The sequence below is a fragment of the Polypterus senegalus genome, chromosome 17, assembly GCF_016835505.1.
Source record: "Polypterus senegalus isolate Bchr_013 chromosome 17, ASM1683550v1, whole genome shotgun sequence".
NCBI classification, from domain to species: domain Eukaryota; kingdom Metazoa; phylum Chordata; class Cladistia; order Polypteriformes; family Polypteridae; genus Polypterus; species Polypterus senegalus.
The window spans coordinates 79,285,881-79,308,902 of NC_053170.1; the positions used below are offsets into that span (position 1 = coordinate 79,285,881).

At 38.0% G+C, this 23,022-nt stretch overlaps 1 protein-coding gene across 1 annotated transcript in view; it reads left to right on the forward strand.

Moving 5' to 3' along the window:
• The window catches only part of gna13b (guanine nucleotide binding protein (G protein), alpha 13b), a 72,003-nt gene extending 64,671 nt beyond the window's left edge, over positions 1-7,332 (forward strand). The window contains exon 4 of the mRNA XM_039739295.1: positions 3,273-7,332. Coding sequence (XP_039595229.1) covers positions 3,273-3,845 — 573 coding nt within the window. The 3' untranslated portion in view covers positions 3,846-7,332. The remainder of the gene's footprint in view (positions 1-3,272) is intronic.
• Positions 7,333-23,022: the final 15,690 nt, after the last annotated feature.

Here is a 23,022-nt window from a genome sequence, read left to right on the forward strand (position 1 = left end):
TCAGCTGTGCTTGTGCTAAGAAAAGGAAACATTTTAAAAATAACGTAACACGATTGTCAATGTAACCTTTTGTAAGTAGTGTCTGGAGGATTCAGTGTGGAGAAACTGTAGAGACAGCGTTTGTATTAACTTGTGGATTTTTCTATGAGTATTTGGTGGCAGCGTCACAAAGTCGCTTCCGTAACGCTGAGGAGCGCAGCTCAGAGCGAAATGAGATGAATGGGAGGGGAAATGATAACGTGACTCTCCCACCCGCCTTAACTGTCAATCCCCCACAAACAGTCTCTCGGAACTTGCATAAGCACAGCCCCTTCACCTGCAATTTTAACTTAGTTACAAAGTGATCAAAACTCGCTTATATCCCTCGTCCTCTCCTTAAACTTGTATCCCACATTACCCGTGGGCATGACAAACGCCAGCGGCAGTCTGTCTATGAACTTAATTTAAACTTTAGGTTTACATCTTGCTTTGTTTCCGAAGTAGCAGCACTCATGAATATGGTTGTATATGTCACTCGCTCGCTTCTTGTTTCGCTGCCTTCTCAATTATATAATGCATGTTTTCTTCAGCGCTTTTTGGAGCTCTTCCTGGTTTTCTACGTACTGCGTTGACAGTCAGTTCACATGATTATGTGGGAGGCATGATGATGTCACATGAAACTCCGCCCCCACGGCTTTCAAGCTCAACGCTATTACAGTAAATGGAGAAAAATAGCTTCCAGTTATGACCATTACGCTTAGAATTTCGAAATGAAACCTGCCCAACTTTTGTAAGGAAGCTGTAAGGAATGAGCCTGCCAGATTTCAGCCTTCTACCTATGGGAACTTGGAGAGTGAGTGAGTGAGTCCTTCCTTCCTTCCTTTGCCTTTTATTAGTATAGATAAGCAGAGTTTTAAAGTCAATCCTGAATGACACAGGTAAACAGTGTAGTGACATCAAAAACTGGAGAAATGTGCTCGGATTTTCTTTTCCTGGTTAGGATTCTAGCAGCTGCATTCTGCACTAGTTGCAAACGATTTGTCTTTTTTGGGTATTCCTGAGAGGATTGCATTACAGTAATCTAGTCGACTGAAAACAAGCGCGTGAACTAATTTTTCAGCATCTTTCAGTGATATGAGGTCTAATTTTTGCTCTGTTTAAGTGTAAAAAATGCTGTCCTAGTGATCTGGTTAATATGCGATTTAAAATTCAGATTACAGTCAACAGTTACCCCTAAGCTTTTTACCTCCGTCTTTTAATCCTAATGTATCCAGTTTATTTCTAATAGCCTCATTGTATCCATTATTGCCAATCACTAAGATTTCAGTTTTCTTTATTTAGCTTGAGAAAGTTACTATTCATCCATTCAGAAATACAAGTAAGACATTGTGTTAGTGAATCAAGAGAATCAGGGTCATCAGGTGCTATTGATAAATACAGCTGTGTGTCATCAGCATAGCTGTGGTAACTCGCATTATGCCCCGAGATAATCTTACCTAATGGAAGCATTTAGATTGAGAAGAGAAGCGGACCCAGGATAGAGCCTTGTGGAACACCATATAGGATATCATGTCTTTGAGTTGTAATTCCCACAACTAACAAATAATTTTCTCCCTGCCAGGTAGGATTCAAACCAATTTAAGACACTGCCAGAGAGGCCCACCCATTGACTAAGGCGATTTCTAAGAATATTATGATCAATGGTGTCAAATGCAGCACTCAGATCTAAGAGGATGAGAACAGATAAATGGCCTCTGTCTGCATTTACCCGCAAGTCATTTACTACTTTAACGAGTGCAGTTTCTGTGCTGTGATTTATTCTAAAACCTGACTGAAATTTATCAAGAATACCATGTTTATTAAGGTGGTCATTTAACTGCATAATGACTGCCTTCTCTAGAATTTTACTTAAGGCAGGTTAGAGATGGGTCTAAAATTTTCAAAAGCAGATGAGTCAAGATTATTTTTCTTAAATAGGGGTTTAACTACAGCAGTCTTAAGACAGTCTGGGAAGACTCCCGTATCTAATGACAAATTTACTATGTCAAGATTATCAATCAGCACACCCTATACTATTTTGAAAAAATTTGTTGGTATTGGGTCAAGGATGCAGGTGGAGGGTTTCAGTTGAGAAATTATTTTAGGTAAATCTATCCTAGAGAAAGAGTTTAATTCGTTTATAACGGACTACTGGGGTTTAGGAGGATCCTTAGTGTTGGGGAGATATACTATGTTATTTCTAATAATTTTTTGATTGAAAAATACAGCAATAGCCTCACAGGTTTTACTGGAAGTACTTAGGAGGCATTCCTTTGAGTTACCTGGGTTTAGCAGACGATCAATCGTCGAGAATAAGACTCTGGGATTACTAGCATTGTTATTTATAATCTTAGAGAAATAGCAGCGCCTCTCAAGACGGACAGTGTTATTGTATTCTGTTATTTTAACTTTTAATATTTCATAGTGGATAGTTAGTTTAGTCTTCCTCCATTTACGCTCGGCTTTACGGCATTTTCTCTTTAAATCGGACACTCTTTGGGTCTTCCATGGTATAACAATGCTAGAAGATTTAACTGTCTTCAGGTGCAACTATGTCAACAGCAGGTCTCACTTTAGTATTAAATCTTTCCACCTTATTATTTACATTATCCTCGCTATTATAGTTGGCACTATAAACAGACTGATTGCTTAGAATGTTTAAGTTTTAAAGCTGCTGATGAGTCAAAGAAGCGTTTTTTAACAATATGCTTCTCATGAGTGTTTTCTATCATTTCTATACTGAAAAGTAAAAGAAAATGGTCTGATAGAACCGTATCAATGACATGCTTTATATCAACTTTTAGTCCTTGTTTAGGCAAACAAGCTGTATCAGAGCTATGAGAATTTGTTTTAGCCTGGTGAAAATGAACAACTGTAAATCCTAGGCTTGCAGACATCAAAATCTATTGCTCCACTTACCAATCTTTCTCCTTTGCTCTGAAACCAGATCTTTTTACAAATAGCCAACACAGCCAATAGTATCCAGAAGTAGTTTTCTGATAAATTTTCCACTTTTTTTTCTGTCCATTTTCTTTGTTTACTGGACAAATGCCAGCATTCACTTACAAAAGTGTTCATATTTGTATATATTGTTTATGAAATGTTTGCTGTTAGTGCCAAAAAATGGTGTTGATGCATCCCTTCTGGCTATTGTGTAATTCAGACTGCTTGAACTCTTAATAGTCTCCCATTATTTGTAAATTTTTTTACGTGCTTACTGGGCATGTTTCACTCATTTTTCTTTCCAATTTTAGGACTATCTTCCATCTCAGCAAGATATACTGTTGGCCAGAAAGCCCACCAAAGGAATCCATGAGTACGACTTTGAGATCAAGAATGTTCCCTTTAAGATGGTTGATGTGGGTGGACAGCGATCAGAGAGGAAACGGTGGTTTGAATGTTTTGATAGCGTCACATCCATTTTATTCCTTGTTTCATCCAGTGAATTTGATCAGGTGCTGATGGAGGACCGACAAACCAACCGCCTCACTGAGTCTCTAAATATTTTTGAGACAATAGTCAACAACCGTGTGTTCAGCAATGTTTCTATCATTCTCTTTCTAAATAAGACGGACCTGCTAGAGGAGAAAGTAAAAATTGTGGATATCAAGGACTATTTCCCAGAGTACACTGGGGATTCTCACAGCTTAAATGATGTTCAGAAGTTCTTGGTGGGGTGTTTCCAAAGCAAGCGCCGGGACCAGCAGCAGAAGCCACTATATCATCACTTCACCACTGCCATTAATACAGAGAACATTCGTTTGGTATTCCGCGATGTCAAGGATACTATCCTGCATGACAACCTCAAGCAGCTTATGCTACAGTGATACTCAGCTGGGACTTTGTTTTTATTTCTTTTAATCTTTTTAATAAAATTTTAATGGAAATTTTGGCATGGTTAGCAGGGAATAAGTACATTTCCTTTCGGACTTAATATTGTAGTGGCTAAACATTGCAATTTTTAACTTGCCAGATATCTGGTAAAACGCATCCTGCCTATCCATTATTTTATTTCCTTGTGCAGTTATGTCAATCTTTAACACCAAAATTCAGGATAATTAGTTTATATTTACTAACTTAATGTTCAGGCTAAATATGTTTTGGACATGGCAGATAAATGGTTATTGTAACAAAATAGCTCAACTTTTTTTAGAGCAGAGCCCTTGTTTTTCTATTTTTGAGCCTTGAATACTGTTGGGTGGTCTTGTTGAAATTGGAAGTTATAAATACTGCAAGCCTTATTGTGCCAAGCATGTAATCGCTCTTTGCTTTTATTTTTATTTTAATGTGCAGTCTTTTTAAAGATTTTAAGTTATATAGTAAAGGTTTACAATGCTTGCCTTTTGGTTTATTTTTACTAGTGAACTTAAGGGTAAGGAGCTACAATTTGCTGGCAAACTCACATGCACAAAGCTAATACTTAAACAGTAATCTGTAGTGCCAAGCAGTACAGTAGCTAAATTATCTGTTTTTTATCTCAGGGTTTGAAAATAAACCACTTTTGTGTGTGTGTGTTCTTGAAAAATACTTCGGATTGCACCTTAATATCCTTTTAAATACAAACATCGCAGACCAACGGCGATAATCTATCTAGATGGTTTTCTTGTACCCGTTTATAGTAACTAATGTATTCTCATTTATTAATCCCTTTAGCAACTGAAGTTAATTTTTATATACTTTTTTCAATTGATTACTGTATTTGTATGTGCCCTTTTTATTATAGTGGTAAATATCAGCTTTGAAATGTTCCTTAAAATATGCCGAAAGAACCACTGCTCAAATTTCTCCAACAGCTAGTTTATAATGGCACCAAAAAGCGATCAAAAATACATCACATAATATGTGGATTAAACTTTGTGAGACATAAACTGATTCTTTCTCCAGGCTTTTACACTTCTCAGATGTCCGTTTTATCCTAACATGCATGTATGAGGCATGGATTTTGGATTGACAAACTACTTGAATTCCTGTTCCGTGCTTTTTTGTTGTGGGCTGCCTAAATACTTTGGTTCAGTGGAAATTATCATATACGAAAACAGTGTTTTCCTAGTCATTTGGTCATTATTGGCTTTTATATAAAATTATCTTAGCCATTACTACCTTAACTTTTTTTCAGTGCTTGAAAAGCTGACCATATTTCTTTCAGTAAATTACAGTTGTATACAGTACTTTGTTTTATTTTTGCTTAATTGGTATTGGGATCCAGTTTTGTATTTGAGTATTACTTCCATCATCTCTTACGCATGTTTGATGAAGATTTTGATACTTCAAATTAAATTTGAAGGAGTTGATACATAGGTTTTTTTTTTTTATCTTAAAGCTCATCATCCACTAATCTGTGACCACTCTGTAATTTCAGGATAACTATCCCATAGTCAGAAATTTCCCTGCTTTTCTGTTGTACAAGTTGCAATCCACGTATGCACAAAGTCTAGTTGTTGCATAGAATAAGTGTCATTTTTGACCCTAACCAAAATGTAACTGACCTGAATTTTTGTTTAACCTGGTTTTCTGTGAAACATTGCTGTACATGAAAACCTGCTGTTTTTCCACTAACAGTACTTTCCTTTCTTGCACATACTGTGCCATTTTGAATGACATGACTTTTTAAATTATTTGCAAAAGTACTGACTGTATTCAGTCTGCAAATCAGACAGTGTTCCAAACTGGCACTTTTTGTTATTTTCCACAGCTACATTAAATAAGCATAATGTGAAAACAGAAGTCTTAATGTTTCTAACTCACTTTGAATACTTTTAGCAGATACATGTTATATCTCTGCTTCTGATTGGTGTTATCGCTGTTCTTTAGGAGTCCTTTTATTTTATAGACCAAATAAGATATAACACAAAAAAAATGGTGGTGGGTTGTTGTGATAGATTTTATTTTTCCCTTCCTCCACACTGTAACAATGTTTTTGTTATGTAATAATTATCTCACCTTTAGTTCAACCACTGTGGTGAAATTGACACATGAAGTAAATGTAGCAGGTACTGGCTCTGTTGGGTAATGTGTGAAAAGTTTAGTGCAGTTCCATGCTTGGCTTGTTGCTCCTTTTTTACTTTATGGATAACTGCATCTTTTATTAATGTATAATTAATGATATAAAATGTAAAAAGTCATTTTAAAAATATGCTTAAATTATGATTCTGCTTTTCCAGTCTCATTTTGCAGTATAGACTGGTCTAACATAAGCATCCTTTTGGAAGTAACACAGTTATCAGTATCATTTTGATTTTATGTTTGTAAATCTACCGATCTCTAAAAGCATTCACCTTGAGCCTCATAATCTATAACAGTGCTGCTGTGCGTTTGTCATCTCAGTCTCCTGTAGTATGGTGGCTGTTATCCAAAAAGTATTTTTTGAAGTTAACTGTTTGTAAACTACAAGCATTTTTCAAGAAAAACTTCTGTTGGGAAACAGTGCAGATTTATATAAGTATTATATCCCTACAGATGGGAAATGAATGCAAGGCCAAGAATGACTACAGATACTTATGTTAGATTGTTTAACTGGATCTTAGTTTCTGCCACATTTAACACATAGCAACTAGAGAAGTGTAGATTCAGGGACAAAATGTTATAGTAATGTGACATTAGCATATGTAAATGTTTCTCTTTTTGCCTTGAAAGCTATGCAGAACAGTTGACCATTTAATTGCTTTTTGTCCTTGTTGTAACTTAAATTAGACATCTGCCTATGTGTAAAAAAAAAAAAAATTTTTGTTCTTCGTAAGATTTCATAGACCCTTTGAGTAAATGGATTTGTATATAAAATGCATTGATGCAATATAATGCAAACTTAATTTGCCAAAAAAGTATGTAGTGCCTCTATGCAATTGTAGCTAGTCATTTGAGCTTCCCTTTGGTTATTGGTTTGAAACATCAAAATCCAACATTTGCCTTAAATATAAATAAAAAACAAACACAAATATAACACTTAAGGTTTTGTAAGCACAGCCTTAGACTTACGGTTAACTAGTGATGTCTCTAATGATTTTTTCTTTTTTGTTAAAAGCACAAAGGGGGTTAACGTGCTTTATACTTTTTAATCACGTATTTTTGTACACATTCAATCTTTTAATGCATTCATTAGGTGCAGTTTAATCAGAACAAATGTGTAAAATAATTGCCAATGTGACCTATGCAGAAATCCAGTATAATTCAGTGTGAAACGTATCCTTTCTTCTTCAGCAGAAGCTAGGAGAGAAATCCTAATTAGCCAGAGTTACTTAGGTTGATGTAAATTTGTTTTTAGACTGCCTCTGCTCTGTCTTACCCCATGTCAACTTTTCAATAAAACAATGAAAAAGGTGTGCACGATTTTTTTTCAAGGTTCTGTGTCATGATGAATGCCTAGAATCTACCTGAAACAGCCTGTAGTGAGACGTGTTCATTGTTATGTAATGAAAAAATGTTTCAATCAACATTTTAAGTTAAAATAATAACACTTATTTGTTTTAATTGAAATGGCATTGCAATATTGTCCCATTTACAGTGCATCCGGAAAGTATTCACAGCGCATCACTTTTTCCACATTTTATGTTACAGCCTTATTCCAAAATGGATTAAATTCATTTTTTACCTCAGAATTCTACACACAACACCCCATAATGACAACGTGAAAAAGGCTTACTTGAGATTTTTGCAAATTTATTAAATATAAAAAAACTGAGAAATCACATGTACATAAGTATTCACAGCCTTTGCCATGAAACTCAAAATTGAGCTCGGGTGCATCGTTTCCCCTGATCATCCTTGAGATGTTTCTGCAGCTTAATTGGAGTCCACCTGTGGTAAATTCAGTTGATTGGACAGGATTTGGAGAGGCACACACCTGTCTATATAAGGTCCCACAGTTGACAGTTCATGTCAGAGCACAACCTAAGCATGAAGTCAAAGGAATTGCCTGTAGACCTCCGACACAGGATTGTCTCGAGGCACAAATTGGGGGAAGGTTACAGAAAAATTTCTGCTGTTTTGAAGGTCCCAATGAGAACAGTGACCTCCATCATCCCTAAGTGGAAGAAGTTCGAAACTATCAGGACTCTTCCTAGTTCTGGCCGGCCATCTAAACTGAGTGATCGGGGGAGAAGGGCCTTAGTCAGGGAGGTGATGAAGAACCTGTTGGTCACTCTGTCAGAGCTCCAGTGGTCCTCTGTGGAGAGAGGAGAACCTTCCAGAAGGACAACCATCTCTGCAGGTCTTGCATCCATCTTTCCATCTCTTGCACCTGAAGGACTCTCAGTCCATGAGAATCAAAATTCTCTGGTCTGATGAGGCAAAGACTGAACTCTTTGGTGTGAATGCCAGGTGTCACGTTTGGAGGAAACCAAGCACTGCTCATCACCAGGCCAATACCATCCCTACAGTGAAGCATGGTGGTGGCAGCATCATGCTGTGGGGATGTTTTACAGCGGCAGGAACTGGGAGACTAGTCAGGATAAAGGAAAAGATGACTGCAGCAATGTACAGAGACATCCTGGATGAAAACCTGCTCCAGAGCGCTCTTGACCTCAGACTGGGGCGACGGTTCATCTTTCAGCAGCACAACGACCCTAAGCACACAGCCAAGATATCAAAGGTGTGGCTTCAGGACAACTCTGTAAATGTCCTTGAGTGGCCCAGACTTGAATCCGATTGAACATCTCTGGAGAGATCTTAAAATGGCTGTGCACCAACGCTTCCCATCCAACCTGATGGAGCTTGAAAAGGGGGGTGCAAAGAGGAATGGGCGAAACTGGCCAAGGATAGGTGTGCCAAGCTTGTGGCATCCTATTCAAAAAGACTTGAGGCTGTAATTGCTGCCAAAGGTGCATCGACAAAGTATTGAGCAAAGGCTGTGAATACTTATGTACAAGTGATTTCTCAGTTTTTTTATTTTTAATAAATTTGCAAAGACCTCAAAACTTTTTTCACGATGTCATTATGGGGTGTTGTGTGTAGAATTCTGAGGAAAAAAATTAATTTAATCCATTATGGAATAAGGCTCTAATATAACAATGTGGAAAAAGTGATGCGCTGTGAATACTTTCTGGATGTACAGTAAATTTAATTAAAATACAGTCAAATGTACGGGTACTCGCCAATGATGAATGATATTGATGATGATGAAAACGATCAAACCATCCCTTACTGGCTTGAAAATCTTCAGGCTCTGGTGCTGTTGATGGTCCTGGTTGCGGTTCTTCGGTATCTTCTACATCGTCTCCTGTAGCAAACTGCTGCTGTTCTTCCAGCAGTCGGTGATCTACAATGCCAAGGCAGATTCCATCCTGACGATATGTTCAATTTGGTGCTTGGTCCATTGTTCCTGCCTTGCACCCAGGGACTACTGGAATAGGCTCCAGCTTCCCTGCAGCCCTTTACTGGATAAGAAAATGGATGCATGGATGCAAAAAGGTTTACTAGACATTACTCCTTTTTCATACCAGTATTTTCTGGATGCTTTATTAAATTATGTTAAAAGCGTAACAGGCTGGACAACATTCTTGAATCATTTGTTACATATACATTTTGCCCATTTCCATACTGTGTCCATACTACTCTGAAGCATTTCCAGTTTTGTGTATTAAAAAAGATATTAAAAAACTGTGCATGCATAATATCTTATCTTAAGCAAATAATGTGAGTCATACCTGTGTTCTGAACTTTTCCAAATATATTGCGATTTCGCTAGCCATTTATCATTGCTGTCTTTATCATCTCTTCATTGCAGATGCTAGGAGTTTTGTATAGATTGATTCTTGCTGTAGTCTCTGATGCAGGAGTAAATCTTGTGTGGTACTGTTTCTGCAGACAGGCAGTGCTTGTGGGCACGATTACAAAAGGAAAATAAAATCGAATATCGACCGTGGGGCCCTGAAGGTTAAAGAGAGCATGATTGGAAACAGGATAAGAAGTCTCACAGGGCTTTGTCAATTCCTTCGCTGGTGCCATGGGGAAAAGGTTGGGGGCGGCTTATTCTGTGAATAGGTCTCTTATGCTTGCACGCTGGTGGTGACCTGCTGATAAACACTGCTTTAGGTGTCTGTATGACTTGCTCAGCACTGCACTGTGCCCAGGGCTACCAGCAAAGACATGTCCCTACTTCTGTATCCCAACGCTGGAAGAAGCTGAAATGAGTATGTATGTATGTACAGCACTTAGTTTATTGCAAAGGAAAAATCAACCTTTGTGGGACAACTGCGACAGAAGGCAGGAGAAGACGGGGAAAATAGCACAAAAACCCCAATCTAGTGTACGAAATGTATGAAAGACTGTCATGAAAAATAATTTTAATACTAAAGGTTTGGTAAGTATATAATTATTTACTTGTTACTTCAGAGTGATGTAAAGTCTGTGTGCATATGTATAAGTATATATGCAAAAGAATACATAACTGCAATACTTGTTTTGAGGGAGTGTTTATGTGCAAGTGCCTAAATGTTAGTCAGGTGCCCACCTTGTACCAAACAGTATAACTTTGCAATATTATGGGGTATGACATCTAACCTACGATGATGACAGACTGGGGTACAAAAGAAGGATGATTCCAGGTTTTTGCCTCCTAAATTGACTTGGTCGTTTACTGTGAAATCGCTGTAGCACCAGTTTTTTTATTTACTGATTTTGGTGTAACAAAGGCTTTTCATTTTTGAAATATTTTAGATTTCTGAAGTGATTTGGACTCGACTACCTACAGCTCTTTTATTATATAACCAGAGTTAATACCCATTTATGTTGAGGTATATAATTTAGAAGCAATAATGCTAAAAAAAAAAACCTTTAATGTTTAAGGAGTTAATAGAACATGGACTTCTCCCACAAGGCTTAAATTGAATTATTATTGAGTACAAAGTTGGATCTAGTTTGAAAACAGGATGCCAGTTCCATCATGGTGCACTCACCACACACCTACACATAGTCGTACAAAGTGTTGGACTGTAAATTAATTTGCACAGTAATCAAAATGCAAAGCAACTAGAGAGCATCGAGTAAGGTTACAGCAAGTCAGTATGATCAGTGGTTAATGCAAGTACTAGTTACAGATGGTATTAAAGGAACGACAAAGACAGAAAATTTTATTTCTCAGATAAATTAATGCTTTTTGTTTTAAAATTGCAACCGGGGTTAGAATTCGTCCAGGTAATAAAGACATTGCTTTAATAGAAATCACTAGATCATTGATTGGTAGTTTGCCACATATTTTTACACTGAAAGTAGTTGTTAAAAGAATCTATGGTCATTTCAAATGTGTTTGATAAATAATTTTAGACACTGGTCTAGTGTGGCGTGAGCTGTGGAGTTTCCAAGAGCTTCATCATTTGCATGGTAAAAGTGAAACCTAGGAAAGTAAAAACTACGTGGAAGATTATAGCTGAACTCGCCATATTTGGAATCATGCGTACAGCTGCTGGTCAACTGACCATCAAAATGCAGCAAACTATTGATACTTTAAAGTCTGAAGTGGTGCCAACAAGTTGTGGGAGAGTCTTGTAATCCGCTTCCGCTGCAGTGCCTAGTCATGTAATCTGACATTCGCAATGCAATAAGATCCACAAACTGCAGTCGTTAAGTGTGACATCTCTTAAGGTGTAGTATGTGGTGTGATGCTGGCCCAAGGACTGTCATTTTTAAATTTGGTAAAAATCAGGGATAAACCGAGAAAAGAAAGATTCACCTTCAGAAATTACAGAATTGCATTTTTTTATATATATATATATAAATAAACTTTTCAGTGGAAAACATTGAGCCGAGGATTATAATACTAAAGAGTCGGTCTCATGGGCAGTTTTGAGATATGGCCTACCTTGTCCAGCTAAGCTAAGGATTATAATTAAAGGTTATATCCACACGTAATATACCTGAAGAAGCAAAGCCATGTTTTAAAAGCCTCCTCCCCTGTTTTTAAATCCTGGATACAAATGAACACAATGAAGCAAGCAGTAGTGAATAGACTATCATGAGGGAAATGTAAACTGCTTTGGTAAAACATTTCAGATTGTTTCAGAGACTCTACTGGCCTATTTAAGTAATAAGAATTGTATACATTGCAGAAATGTACTTTGTTTCCATCTATTTATTTTAAATATACACTTCCATTTATTTTTCTCATTTATGGCTCTTTTTTATTAAAATATATATATATATATATATACAGTACACACATACAGTGCCCTCCAGTATCATTGGCACCCTGTGTAAAAATTAGTAAGAGGAGTTAGAAAATAATCAGCTTGCTGAAGAATTGTCATCTTACACTGAAAAAATTAGAAACATCTGACTTTTAATTGAAACAAGTTCATTCACAGAAAAACCAAGCCCTCATCAAGAAATAAATATTTTTAACAAAAACACGTGCCACAATTGTTGGCACCCCTGCATTTAATACTTTATACAACCTCCCTTTGCCAATATAACAGCAAGGAGTCTTCTCTTGTAATCTTTTCTAAGGTTAGAGAATATAGAGCCTGGCATCTGAGACCACCATTCTTTACATAATCTCTCCAGATCATCCAGGGTCCTAGGCCCTCTACTGTGTACTCTTCTCTTCAGCTCACTCCCCAGGTTTTCAGTAGGGTTCAGGTCAGGGGACTGAGATGGTCATGGCAGAACTTGGATTTTGTGGTCAGGTAACCATTGCAGAGTAGATTTGGACATGTGTTTCAGATCATTATCCTGCTGGAAGACCCAATTATGACCCAGTTTCAGTTTTCTGGTGGTGGCAGCCAGGGTTTGATTTAAAATCTGATAGTTCATGTAATCCATGATGCCATGTACCCTAACAATGTTTCCAGGGCCTTTGGAGGCAAAACAGCCCCACAACGTAATGGAACCTCCACCATATTTCACAGTTGGGACAGAGTTCTTTTTACACCTGTTATAATCAGTTTGTTATAATATTAAGTTTAATGTCACTGACTCTGTGCACACTGTTATGGATTCATTCATACAGGCAGACCAAGTATGGTACACAGGCACTAGGCTGCATTTAGAAACCATTATGTCATCTGTCCGGAAAATCCTTTCAGCGTGGTGACGAAAGATGACAGACTGCGTAGATCAAGACTCCCACACCTTGATAGAGTCTGTCATAAATTCCTCTCTGTAACCGTGTAAAACCGTCAGTAAAGTAAGCTAAAGTATATCTTTTTCTCTCGTGTGATTTTTTTGTACTGCCGTAATCACGATAGGAGGGATATCGCCTTTTCTGTCATATTTCTATATTTTTCGGCTACTTAACATGCCGCAATGTCAAAAGAACACATTTCCAGAGAGCTAATGCCTCCTAAGGAAACAACACCTAACCCACTTTACGTGTTTATTGCCAAAACGTTCAAGTTATGTTTCATCAGACCATAGAGCACAGTTCCAGTCGAAGTTGTAGTAACGTTTTACAGACTCCAGGCACTTACATTTGTGGATGACTGACAGAAAAGGCTTCTTTGTAGCATACTTTGCAAATAATCTATTGGCATGGAGATGCCGTCTGATGGTGGTTCTGGAGACTTGATAACCCCACGATTTTAGTTTTTCTTGAAATTCCCCAACAGTGATTTTTGGAGATATTATTGCCTCTCTTACCATCCTTCTCACAGTATGTTGGGGTAAAATAAACCTGAGTCCTCTTCCAGGTACATTTGTTGCAGTTCCACTTGATGATCACTTTTTCATTATTGCCCTAACTGTAGAAATGGGCATTTTCGGGCAAGTAGCTATTTTTTTATAACCATTCCCTGAGTTATGAAAGACAACACACTTCTCATCATGTGGACTGAGTGTTCTCTTTTCTTTGCAATGATAATCGTTGGCTAAGGAAATTTGGTTTTGTGTCTCCTCACATTTGTATCCCAGCTAATCAGGAAGTCATTGATTTCAGCTGGAAAGTTCCTCTACGCTCCAATCCACTTAACAATGTCCAATTTAAATGGGAACCATGCTTCAGTTCCATTGTTACACATTCATTTCCAAGGATGCCAACAATTGTAGTGTTTTTGTTAAAAATATTTTATTTCTTGATGAGGACTTTGTTTTTCTGTGAATGAACTTGTTTCAATTAAAAGTGTCTCATTTTTTCAGTGCGAGATGACAGTTATTCAGCAGTGATTTTTTTTCAAACCCTTCTAATTTTTACACAGGGTGCCAATAATAGTGGAGGTCACTGTATATATCATTTTTTTTGGCCCTTACCTTATTTACTTTTTCCTACCCCAGTATCGTATTGTTTTTAATGATGCTTATTTTTATCTTTTGAGCATCTTACCAGGAGTATTTATAATGTTTTATTTTTAGTAATTCACTAGACGCTGCTGTCAGGGGGAAGCTGTGTGTTTGGGTGTGCCAGCTGTCATGAAATGGCAGAGGACTGCGACTCTGAAGTGTTTGATCTTATCCGAGTGTGGGGGCAGAGAGGCCGAGAGGCTCTGCTTTTGTATTTGTGACAGGATTTTACTTAAATAAAATTTAGCAGATTTTTATCTTCATTTCAAAAGTTATATACATATATTTTTTTATTCATGGAGTTACTATTTCCTTATTGATGATAGTATTTAAGTAAAGGTAGAAAAGTTCAATCAGCTTCTACACACATTCTTATTTTGTAGGTATCTGCAGAAGCATGGGCATGAGCACTCAAACTATAGCTGTGAGGATAAATTATTTTATATGTTTTGCATAAAAATTTTCAACATAGGATATTAGAAATAATTAGATTTCTTTTTTTTCCTTTTTATTAATTTTATTGCATTCCATACAAATCAATCAAGTTTTTACAAAAAGAAAAATTGAGTTAAGAACAAGTCGATCCCCACCCCTGAGAGAGAGAGAGAGCAAGCCGAACGGCGTTAAATTTAAGACCTGTAAACATACCTAAATTAATAAGTTCTCTGTGCTTTATGAAATTATTTTAAAATATTACTGATTAGATCCTGCCATGTTTTGAAAAAAGTCTGTACGGATCCTCTAACTGAGTATTTGTTTTTTTCCAACTTCAAATAATATAACACATCGGTTTCCCACTGACTTAAAAGAGGAGAGTTTGGGTTCTTCCAGTTTATGAGAATAAGTCTGCGTGCCAAAAGTGTAGTGAATGCAATCACAATTTGTTTGTCTTTCTCCACCTTAAACCCATCTAAAGGAACCCCAAACACAGCTGTTAATGGGTTAGGAGGGATTGTGAGATCCAGGCTGTCTGAAAGGTAATTAAGAAATAATTAGATTTCTTAGCATGGCCAAAAATATGTAAATCTTCTAAATGATATACATTTGTTTCCTAACACTTATCCAAGGCCTAAGTCGTAGAGGTAACATTCTTAGTCACTCTTTCCCCAGCCACACTTGTCAACTCATACTGTGGGATCCCAAGGCATTCCTAGTCCATCTAGGAGATATAATCCTCCCAGAAAGCCCTGGGTGTTTCCCAAGGTCTCCTACCAGTTATGTTGGTTATGCCAGTAATACCTCTGGCAGGGACGTGTCCATATCAGATATCCAAACCACCTCAATTTTCTCCTCTTAACATGGGTGGTCTGCAGCTCTACTCCATACCTCTCCAGGATGGTACTGGTCAGCTCTAGGGACCCTCTTAAACCCATCATCTTCTGTAACATAACCAAGGGATGAGCCTAGCAGATGAGGACACAGGCAGCCAGACAAGGGGGAGGTGCATAAAGGCACCAAAGTGCTTTTATTAAAACCATCAAAAAAACAAGCATCCAAATAGTGCAGTGCTTAAAAATATTCAATAAATAATTCAATAAAAACAGGGAACTGTAGAGGGTAAAAACACATAAATACAAATCCATTAAAACAAGGCTAAAAATTCCCATGCAGGCAACTGTCCTTTCAAACTCCATCCTGGTGCATCCATTTTAAAAACAGATGTCTTTTCAGCTAACCCCAAGCCGAAGAGACACAGAATTGGCAGTTCGGCCAACCCTATGCGCTTGCTCCTAAGCTCAGAGCCCTGCTGCCATCTGTAGCTCCGGCAGGTCACTACACCAAACCACTGACTCCCGCTGCCAGGCTCATGTCCCAGTAGTCTTCAGGATCCCTCACTGTGCCTTTCAATTCCCCAGCAGCGCCCGCTGCTTTAATCCTTACTGTAAGAGGAGTCACCCCCAACCAAACAGCATGTCAGTCACTGCAGCTCCCTGACCGCTCAAATGGAGTGGCCCCCTTCAGCCCCTGAGTGTCTGTTTGAACCCCCCAAAGTTCTCTTACCAGTTCTCTTGCACACCTCTGTGTGTAAAAAATGGACCAACTTCTTAGCAGTGGACCTACCATACCACAGGATATCTTTGATTTTTATCCAGTTTCTATAGGAAAACCCAGCCAGTCTGCACAGAAAGCATTTCGGCCACTTCACAATCTCGCTCCTTCAGTAATTACCCAAAGCTCATGACCATAGGTGTGGGTAGGGACATAGATCAACTGGTAGATCTTGAGCTTTGATTTCTGGCTCAGCTCCTTCTTCACCACTATGGATCAGTATAGTGACCACATAACCATGCTTGCCACTCTGATCCATCTGTCAGTCTCACCATTCCTTTAACCCTTACTTATGAACAAGACCCATAGTCTTGTATTTAAACTGTTCCCCTTGAGGCAGTAACTCACCTCCCATTCAGACAGGACAGTCCACCTTTTTCCTTCTGAGGTCAATTGCTTTAGATTTAGAGGTGCTGATCCTCATCCCTGCCGATTCACACTCGGACACAAACCATCCCAAAGCATGCTGGTGTTCACAGCCCAATGAGGCCAACAGGACCGTGTCACTTGCAAGAGGCCAGGTGCAATGTGACCAGGGTGGCGGCAGAAGGTAGAAAGGTCTTGGTGGATTGGAACCAAGACATATAAACTAACCTGACTCTTTTAAATGATATACTTTACAAACATTGACTGACATTACAAACAGAAATGAAACTTTTGACAATAAAAGAAACAGAACAAATATTCTATTCACTACATCATTCTTATTATGAGCATGATGAAAAAGGTAATAAGATTTTAGCTCATCAAATAAAGAAAAAAGGTGCAGAATACATTTGGGGACATCACTTGGAACTAAAGGTAGTGTATGTACATAAAGAAATAACCAGCATACTGCATTTAACAAATGATACACATTTTTTTACAAAGCAGGGGGTGGTGAAGGAGAAACATATGCCAATTAATTCCTTAATAAGTAGACTTGCCATGGTTGGCACGCTGACTGACAAACCACTGAGGCTAGTCAAACTCCTAGATGCTACAAACGTTTTGCAAAGTCAGAAAGCAACACGTCAAGATACTTATCTAGTAGGACAGTCTTGGTAATGCTAGCTATGCATGAGGTATTTTGACCAGGTAAGCTACCAAAATTGTACACCAAGCATCAATTACCATCATTCCTAAAAAGAATAAGCAAGATTATAAACAAAATGTTATAAGTGGACACCTTGTCAGCTTTTTACCTGGAATTAATATTGTCACAATGAATAGTCTTTCAAAAATTGTATATCTCTTTCATAATATCCAAATATAGTATCGGTATGGAGTTCTTGAAATTATTCTAGGCAAGTGGGTGTCATGGAAAGAGAGCGGGGAATGCTGAATAGAGGATTATACTTTCCAACCTCTGTTACTGCTGGCAGTAGGAGGCTGTTATTAGATCACCTGCAGGGTTCTCTGACCCTTTCAAGAAAAATGGGTTGATATTCTGTTGGAATTTCGTGAGCTGCCAGTAGAGTCTTTGTGAAGATGACACCAGGAGTGTTGTGAGGCCAGGTCTGGCCTGGAAGAACTTAAGAGGAGACCAGGAAATTACCTGGGAATTGGTCCAGTGTTCAGATATAAAAGCTGCCAGTGGCCATTATGTCAGTGAACCCAGAGTCAGAAGGAGAATGGTGCATGAAGGAGGTAAGGTAGATGGAGTATTCAGGGAGGGGTGTGAAGGGGTTTTAGTTTAATTTGTATTTTTTGCTTTCAGAACCCTATGCCCTTCTGTATTATTGCCTTTTAGTTGTAATTTTATAATCCTTTCTTTTCCTTCAAATTGTGGTTCCTTGACATTTCTACGAGCTCAGTGACCATGACAGAGTTCATCTCAGGTTGTTATATCTGTCTATTATAAAAGTAATAACAGAATAAGGTTAGAGGTTTTGGACACCTTGCGACCAACCCCATATAATTGTAAGCAATAAATGTAAAGAGAATGTGTGTTATAACGCAATATCAAGTTGTCCTGACTTCCATCTTAGGTAGACTGATTTCAAAAGCAGCATTTCGGCATGTAATGCATTATGGGAGGCTGAACAAACTCCAGAGGTGGCATCAGATAGAATGGTGTCAGTCATCTTTTCTGCAGAGGATGAAGAAGAGAGGTCATTAGCACACAGTGCCACCTCCTGTCTCGGCAGATAATTACCGACACCCAAGCCTTTAAGCTGTTTCCCATGCAAGTGACACTATGAATGTTTGTGTGTGTATATATATGTGTATATATATGTGTATGTATATATATATATATATATATATATATATATATATAGTCACAGGTGGCTGGGGGGGCGACCCAGCTGGGACGCCCCAGAGGACCGGAGGAGGGCTTACGCCTCCCCCAGACCACATGGGGGTGACCGCCCTGGTGGCTATGGGGACCACCAGGTTGTCAGGAGGCACGTGGAGCACATCCAGGTAATTGTAAAAGGCGCCACCTCACTCCTTTCGTTGGCTGGAGTCGGGAGGACGAGACAAGGTCGTGGAGTAGAGGAAAGGAGGCGGCCTGAAGAGAGTGAAAGAGGCATTGTGTTGTTGGCCAGGACTTTTGGGGGGAGATTGGGGTTGTGTGTGCACCTGTAAATAATAGTTGTGTAAATAAATATGTGTTGGGTTGGGTTGTACAGAACGATATCTGCCTATCTGTATCCGGGCCAAGCTCCACAATATATATATATATATATTGTAAAAATGATCAGTTTTCCTGCGGCTGGTCTGCAGAGATAACTGTATATATAGATATATATACGAGGGGGGACCCAAAAATTAGGTTGTTAGGTTGGTACTTGTAGTACGTAGTTGGGCCGCTAGGTCGATCTAGTTACACTCCTCACAAGTCAGTCTGCCAAGTGCCATCAGTCTGAATGGTTGTGCTTGTGTTCAGTGAATTTTGTAAAAGTAGTTTTGTGCAAGCATTGTTTTTTTACGATGACCGATTATCATGAGCAGCGCGCGGTAGTGAAATTTTGTTTTCTTCTTGAAAAAAGTGTTGCAGAAACTATTGTTATTGAAACAGTATTACAACCCTGAACCACCCACCCTACTCACCGGATTTAACTTTAACTTTTTGTTCCCTCGGATGAAGAAAGACTTGAAAGGAATGTGTTTTGCTGACGTCGAAGAGGTAAAACAAGAAACGACCAGAGCATTAATGGGCATTATTTCAGACGAATTTAAAAAATGTTTCGAACAATGGAACAAACGGTTAGATAAGTGTATTTCCGCCAATGGAGAGTACTTTGAAGGAGACTAATTGAAGTTTGTACAGAAAATTAAATGAAACACATTTTACAAATATTTCCGGCTATTTTTGGGTCCCCCCTCGTATGTCTATGTATATATATGTGCACAGTTCCTCCGCTCTCAGCTCTTATAAATTTTAATGTTTTCCTTACTTTAAGTTCCCAATTAAAGAAGACGTATTATGTCCAAATCTTATCGAAGAATTTCATCACGAAGGGTTATCAACAGAAAAAATGAGTACACGGGTAATCCCAGTACCAAGAAACGATGAGTCCGATGAATTAATGCCAAAAATGTCAATCAGTTCCACAGCAAATTGGTTAAATGTGTATCAATAGACTCTGCTGAAACAGTTGGTGGTGATCATGTGGAGAAGATGAAAACATCAACTTACAATATCATGAAGAATATCTGCAACCATTAACACCATCTGGTCTTCCACTGCACGAATTACTGTAGAAAGAAGGACGTATCCAAGAAAGGTAGCACATCTCCCGCGGATAACATTAGAAACCAAAGGAGATCTTGATATGCCATTTCTATTAAAACGTTAACAGTTTCCCGTTAGAATAGCTTTTGCAAAGACAATTAACAAATCTCAGAGCCAAACATTCAAAAAAGTTGTTTTATTTACAAAGTAATAGAAATAAAGAAATGATATTGACAAAAATTTAAATTTTACAGTAAAAGTGTAAGTTTAAAAATTATTTGCATGTTAATTTCAAATTCAACCAGAACAAAATCATGTAACACAACAAATAACTCTAATGTAACATGAAATATAATTTACTTTCAAATTACTATGTTTTACTATTTTTTCCATCCATCCATTTTCCAGCCCGTTGAATCCGAAACACAGGATCATGGGGGTTTGCTGGAGCCAATCCCAGCCAACACAGGGCACAAGGCAGGAACCAATCCCGGGCAGGGTGCCAACCCACCGCAGGACACACACACCAAGCACACATTAGGGACAATTTAGAATCAATTTTTTAATATGGTTAATTACTCACTGTAGTGTAAAATAGTTATATATATGTTCTAGACATAAGCGAAGAAGAAAGAGCAGGGACAAACATTTGAAAAAGTCAGGTAATTTATTAGAGATAAAGAAACTAAATTCACTCACGGGCAGTTATATGTTGCGTTGTCTCAATGTAAGTCCAAACACGGAATTAAAATTCAATGCGATCTTGAAGAAAAGTTAATTCCAAATATTGTTTTTACTGAAGTTTTAAAGTAAAAGTGAAAATAATGCACATGTAACAATTCCCATGAAAATAGCAAATTCTTTAAATTGTGTATCCTGTTAACCAAACCCTGGGGTGGGTGAGCAAAGCGAGCAGTGGGCGGAGCCCCCTAGTATATATATATATATATATATGTATGTGTATATATATATATATATATATATATATATATATATATATATATATATATATATATATATATATACAGTAATCCTTGCTATATCGCGCTTTGACTTTCGTGGCTTCACTCCATCGTGGATTTTAAATGTAAGCATATCTAAATATATATCACGGATTTTTCGCTGGTTTGCGGATTTCTGCGGACAATGGGTCTTTTAATTTAAAGTACATGCTTTCTCAGTTTGTTTGCCCAGTTGATTTCATACTAGGGATGCTATTGGCGGATGTGCTTAGAAGCTACCCAATCAGAGCATGTATTACGTATTAAATAAAACTCCTCAGTGATATACGAGGTGCTTCCCGAGCGGTGCTTGATTGTTTGCTTTTTTCGGTTTCTCACCCTCTCTCTGACATTATCTGCTCCTGATGGAGGGGGTGTGAGCAGAGGGGCTGTTTGCACAGAGGCTGTTTGCCTAGAAGATACGGACGCTACTCTAAAAATGCTGAAAGACTACCTTCACATTGCTCCCTTCTTTGCGGCTGCTTTATCGCGGTGCGCATACTTAAAAGCCCAACAGCACGTATTGATTTTTTGATTGTTTGCTTTTCTGTCACGCTCTCTCTCTCTCTCTCTCTGACATTCTCTGCTCCTGACGGCGCTCCTTTGAACAGAAGACATATTTGCATTCTTTTAATTGTGAGAAAGAACTGTCATCTCTGTTTTGTAATGGAGCACAGTTTAAACTTTTGACTAAAGGGTGTTATTTCATGTCTAGAGGGCTTTAATAATGTTAACAGTGTGGGAGAGTTTATAAGGGCTTAAAATATATAAAAATAACCATACAAACATATGGTTTCTACTTTGCGGATTTTCACCTATCGCGGGGGGTTCTGGAATGCAACCCCCGTGATCGAGGAGGGATTACTGTATATATATATCCTTATATATAATTGGATACTATCTGTATGTATGCTGTTCGCGTCAATACCTTGACTCAATACAAGTTAGAACCATGCAATGGGACTCTGCCTCTGTAGTTAAAGCATAACGTGGCAAACACGGACGCAGTATTGCATGATTGGCTAAGAATGTTCAAATGCTTCAGTGATGCCGCTGGACAGCTGAGTATAGTAAGTCAGTATTGGTTTGAGCAGATAACAGTAAGTTCGGTTGGTTTTTGGAATGTTGCTTTGGTGGGGTGTAATTTCCAGGACTAACATTGTCGACTGACTTAAACCCTTTGACAGCTCTGGAACCGTAAGTAATTTAGAACATATCGCCATTTGCTTGGTAAGTCAAAATCTATTTTTGGGCAATTCGGTTTTAGCATCCGTCCTTCTGATATCTATTGGCAAACTGAGTAATGACGGCTGGGTATTAACAACAGTCATTGTTACTCCGACTCTGATTGAAAAAATCAAATGAGGTGCGCCGAAGAGCTGAGTTCACGTCTCACAGCCCCGTTTAAACAGGAAGTTCTTCATTACATCAGCCGAAAAGGTCTATTTTAAGCACAAATCAGTGCCATGATGACAATTTGATCGGGCTCCCAGTCGCTAGTATATATATATATATATATATATATATATATATATATATATATACACAGTATGCATAGACATATACTGTATATACTGTATATATTGATGGCTGAGGTCTCCAGGACTCTACAAATTCAAACCCTATTATGTCATATCATCTACTGTTAAATTCATCTACAAATTGTATTTGTAATATTTTTATTTTACTATTATACTATATTAATACTATATTAAGGATTACTTGTGTTCTGTTCTGTGTATTTTATTGTATTGACCCCCTTCTTTTTGACACCCACTGCACGCCCATCCTACCTGGAAAGGGGTCTCTTTTTGAACTGCCTTTCCCAAAGTTTTTTCCATTTTTTCCCTACTGGGGTTTTTTTTTGGGAGTCAGGCAGGGCTTGTTAAAGCCCATTGTGGCACTTCTTATGTCATTTTGGGCTATACAAAAAATAAATTGTATTGTATAGTGTTATATTGTATTGTACACTGCACACATCTTTTAATATTAAAATTGGCAAAAATGTATCAGGGATTGAGCACTAACTATGTATGATGGTATTAAATACCAGCCTCGCCACGCCATGTGTTTTGAGGTTGTCCTAAGAAA